The 5,000-nt window shown below is 43.6% G+C and overlaps 1 protein-coding gene across 1 annotated transcript; it reads left to right on the top strand.

Moving 5' to 3' along the window:
* The first annotated feature begins 3,020 nt into the window (after window positions 1-3,020).
* On the top strand, window positions 3,021-4,004 carry LOC138036963 (integrase/recombinase xerD homolog). Its single transcript, XM_068882990.1, has one exon. It carries the CDS (start codon window positions 3,021-3,023, stop codon window positions 4,002-4,004), a length of 984 nt encoding a protein of 327 aa, XP_068739091.1.
* The last annotated feature ends 996 nt before the right edge of the window (window positions 4,005-5,000 follow it).

Genomic DNA, 5,000 nt, shown 5'->3' with positions numbered 1-5,000 from the left:
TACAAATTTCTTTTTCGGGAGACTCCCTTCCCATATTCGATTGAGAATAGATCTTCCGCCCGTCGTCAACATATCTTTGTGGAGGGGGCGATTTCAGAATTGATGTCTCGTGGATGTTTAAGAGAAGTTTCAGAGTATCCTCAATTTTGTAATCCGTTACACGTTGCTGTCCAGTCTTCAGGAAAGCTACGTCTGATTTTGGACTTATCTCATCTGAATAAATTTGTTGTGAAGAAGTCTGTCAAATATGAAGATTTAAGAACTGTTCTTCAGCTGTTTTCACCTGGTATGTTTGTCTTTTCATTTGACCTTAAGTCGGCGTATCATCACATTGATATCTGTGAAGATCACATGAAGTTTCTGTCGTTCAAATGGCCTTCAGTCGACGGCGCGATGAAATTCTACGAGTTTAAGGTGTTACCTTTTGGTCTTACTTCAGCGCCATACGTTTTTACTAAAGTTATGCGCCAGTTAGTTAAGTTCTGGAGGGGTTGTGGCCTGTTAGCTTTGATTTACCTTGACGATGGCATCGGAGGAAATTTATCGCGCGAGAGCGCCAAAAATATCAGTGTTCGAGTTCGCAAAGATCTCGTTTCGGCCGGTTTTACAAGTAATGATGAAAAATCTAATTGGGAACCTGTGCAAAACTTAGTTTTTCTTGGAACGCTCTTGGACTTTGAAACGGGTCTGATTTCTATTCTCGAAGAACGTATTCTCAAACTAAAGTCGTCCATTGATTCCTGTCTTCAAGACAACGTTATTTCCGCCAGAGGTCTTGCCTCAATTACTGGTCAGATTATTTCCATGTCGTGCGCTGTGGGTAATGTTACAAGATTGTTAACAAGGAATTGTTATGCAGCAATCGAGCAGAGAACTTCCTGGGATCAACTTCTGTTCGTGTCCCCCGAGATTTGTAACGAGCTTTCCTTTTGGCAAAGCAACATCGACTCCATTAATGGGAAGCCAATGTCACCAAAGTCTAGTGCTGTGGGTGTTGTTTATTCTGACGCAAGTGATTCTGGTTTTGGGGGATATTTCGTTCAATGCGGCCAGGATTTAGTGTCAGGCAATTGGTCCGACGAGGAGATGCGAACGAGTTCCACTTTGCGGGAGATCTTGGCAGTAAAATTTGTTCTTTTATCCTTGCTTGATCAGTTGTCGGGATTAACCGTTAAATGGTTCACAGATAATCAGAATGTTCCCCGGATCGTTTCGTCTGGCAGCAGCAAAGGTCACTTGCAGTCTGAAGCATTGTCCATCTTTAACATTTGTTGCAGTCGTGGTATTTCAATTGAGATGGAGTGGATTCCAAGAACTCAGAATGATAGGGCTGATTTTCTAAGCCGCATTTGTGATTCCGATGACTGGGGCCTTTCGTGGAACACATTTCAAAACATTGATTTGGTTTGGGGTCCGCACTCCATCGATCGTTTTGCTAATTACTTAAATGCAAAGCTTCCTAGATTTAACTCGAGATTTTGGAATCCAGGTTCGGAAGGAATTGATTCATTTGTTATGGACTGGGCAGGAGAGAACAATTTTGTATGTCCACCCGTTTGTCTTATTCCGCGAGTGTTATTACATATGCGTAATTGTAAGGCGTCAGGTACTCTTATTGTTCCGTTGTGGCACTCGGCTCCTTTTTGGCCCATGATTTGCGCTGATGGCGTTAATTTTTCTGACTTTATCTTTAACTGGATGGATATTCCGTCAAGCAAAGAAGCCTCCACTCCTGGCAGGTGTAACAGCATTTTTGGCAACGAGGACTTAAGTTTTAGAATGCTCGCTTTGAGGATTCGATTTTGACGGTTGTCAACTTATATTGTCCGTTAGCTATTTTCTGATAGTATTATTGCCTGATTTACTTTCTTGTATTTATTTTGTTTTTTGCGTTTCGGTTAGATCATTTGTTTTGTTAATAGGTATTTTGTTAGTCATACACACTTTCTACTTTTTGGATCTTCTTTTTCCTTTCTTGTACTCTTGGGGCCGTGCGGCCTCCAGTGAGCGCACGATAGCAATTTTCGTGTTTATGTTTTTTTTTTTGGTTCTTTTATTTTTTGCGAATTTTTTGCGAATTTTTCCGCGGTTTGAAAATTAGCGGAATAATATTCTCTCGTCGGTATGAACCATCAAGGGACTCTCGGGAGAGTATATTAGGAGTGTTTGTATGCTAATTCATCCTCTTGGTGTTCTCTGGAGGCGACTCGCTTTTATTTTTATTTTTCGGTTTTATTTTATTTTATTTTATTTGTTTGTTTTTCCCTTCGTTTTTTTGTTAAATTTATACATATCTATATTTATATTTACATTCTCTTGTTTTTCAGATTCAGTTCTTGATTATGCCTTGTTCTTTTGTTTTGAAGGCATAATAAGTTACTTAATATCGGGGCCTTTTTTGCGCCCGTCTATATTGGGACCATCTGTGCCCAGAACTCGGGTGTGATTTACACTAAGTGGGACCCTCTGTGTCCAAGTTATTCGGGGGTGATTTTTCCACCCGAGTGGGACCATCTGTGCCCAAGATATTTAGGGGTGATTTTTCACCCAAGTGAGTCCATCTGCGCCGGAGATATTTAAGGGTGATTTTTTCCACCTAAGTCAGACCATGCTCGAGATACTTAGGGATGATTTTCTCACCCAAGTGGGACCATCTGTGCCCGAGATATTTAAGGATGGGCTTTTCCGTCCAAGTGGGACCATATGTACCTGGGGCCATCTTTGCCATGGGATTCTTATAGGGGTGTTTGTTATCACCCGTGTGCCATGGGTCATATGTGCCCGAGATTTTTAATGGGGGTGGAACCAGCTGTGCCCGAAACGTAAGATTTTGCCTGGAAGCAACTATTTTTGTGGAGAGGTGGTTTTGCCAGTTTCCTCCTTGAACTTGTTGTTGTTGCCCTCGTTTCTCATTGCTGTTCGTTTGCCTTTGTTTCTATATTTTTATTCGATTTGTCGTTTTTTGCTTGCTTGTCGCTTCTTTTCTCTTTTTCCTTTTTACAGATGTGTTCCAGTCAGAGATGTGGTGCGAATTCTCTGCCGCATTCCCTAATCATCTGCAGCCATTGGTTAGCCGCGTTCAGGAAACAGTGCTTGCTTCGAAAGCGGAAGGCACCATTCGTACTTATTTGGCTGGTTTTAAGCGCTGGAAGCTTTGGGCTTCGTCTAACTGCTTTTGCCACGTGCCTGCCAATTCGTTTCATGTTGCGGCCTACTTACCATGCCTGATCTCTGAAGCCAACTCTCCTTCTCCTGTACTTAATGCTGTTTACAGTATCGACTGGGCTCAACGCTTGGCTGGTCTGCCGAAGGTCTCCGACCACCCTATTGTTTCTTCCATGGTTAGTGCGTCCCAAAGAATTCTGGGAAAACCGAAGGCAAAGAAAGAGCCCATCACCAGCGAAATGTTGAAAGCGCTTGTAACTTCCAAGATTTCAGATAAGTCTCCCTCTTTGTCCGACTTGAGGACAGTAGCCTTATGTCTCTTAGGTTATGCTGGCTTTTTTCGTTTCAGTGAGTTATGCTCTATAAGAGCTTGTGACATTAAATTTTTTCCTACTTATTTGTCTATATTTTTAGAATCGTCCAAGACAGACCAATTTCGTGACGGAGCGTGGGTTGCAATCGCGCGGTCGAATCAAGACACGTGCCCCGTTAAGGCGTTGGAGCAATACATTGCGGCCGCAAAAATTGATCTTGGTGAGGATTTGCCGTTGTTTAGAGCTTTATCGTCCTCTAGATCCACCTCCAAGGTCCGGCGCCAAGGCTTGAGCTACAGCAGAGCCCGGGAGATCGTTAAGGACGCTTTTAAGGACATAACAGACGTTTCCTGTATAAGTCTTCACAGTCTCAGGGCCGGAGGAGCCACCGCGGCCGCCAATGCGGGCATTAATGATAGACTTTTTAAAAGACATGGTCGTTGGTTGAGTGAGAATGCCAAAGATGGCTACGTTAAAGACAATTTTCAATCCTTACTGTCCGTCTCGAAATCTTTAGGAATTTGATAAGACCGAGCCCAGCAGGTCGGACAGCACCATCCATGGGGCTGGGGTTTTTTCCTCTCTGTTACCGCAACGAGCGCGGTGAGGTTTTTTCAACCTGTGGATGCTCGTTGGTACTGTCCTAGTGTAGTTTTTTGTCGAATCACCTTGTAATTAATAAACTGTGCGGCCTCCAGTGAGCGCACGATAGCAATTTTCGTGTTTATGTTTTGTTTTTTTTTTGGTTCTTTTATTTTTTGCGCACGGGCGCAATATGACCAGGGAATTTAGACGAGAGGTGTTAAGCATGCTGTCACTTCAGCTCCGGTCCTGAGAAACTTTGATTCCTCCCTTCGGGTAGAAAGCCAAGGTGACGCCTCTTCAAATGGAATTGGATTTGTACTGATGCAGAATGGGCAACTTGCGTCCTACTCCAGCATGCGCAGAGCCCTCACCGTCAGTCAGTGAGAAGAAATATTCCCAAATAGAGAAAGAGCTTTTAGCCCAAGTGTTTGGAGTAAAACGAAACCATGAATTTGTTTATGTCAGAAAGACTTGTTGTGGTCTGACAATAAACCATTGAAGGCAACATCCAAGAAACCTCTAGCGACAGAACCCAAACGACTGCAGCGCCTGCTCCTGCGATGACTTTCAGACTCGCTTCAAACCAGGTCCTGAAATGTATCTGTCCGATACATCATCACGTGCTTACGTGCCGACAACAGACCGTTCTCCAGCTGGAAAGGAAGCTCGGCGGATACATGGAATCAACTTTCTACCAATTTCAGAGCTTCAGCTAGTCGAGATCAAGCATGAAACAGCAGCCGATCCAGTCATGCAGTCCCTCATCCAAGTCATTGTAAAGGACTGGCCAGATACCAAAGATGATCTTCCACTAGAACTTTGCCCCTACTTTGATGTTCGTGATGAACTGATAGCTCAGGATGGTGTTGTCTTTAAAGGACTGCGATGCCTGATTCCAACCAGCCTCAGACCAACAATTCGCGAGTGTCCACCTGG

Source organism: Montipora capricornis, unplaced genomic scaffold (assembly GCF_036669925.1).
Source record: "Montipora capricornis isolate CH-2021 unplaced genomic scaffold, ASM3666992v2 scaffold_99, whole genome shotgun sequence".
In the NCBI taxonomy this organism is placed as follows: Eukaryota; Metazoa; Cnidaria; class Anthozoa; order Scleractinia; family Acroporidae; genus Montipora; species Montipora capricornis.
The sequence above is the reverse complement of the archived record's forward strand: the minus strand, read 5'-3'. Positions and strand labels throughout refer to the sequence as shown.

Coding starts and splice junctions, on each gene's coding strand:
- LOC138036963 (XM_068882990.1), top strand. CDS start 3,021: ATGTGGTGCGAATTCTCTGCCGCATTCCCTAATCATCTGCAGCCATTG.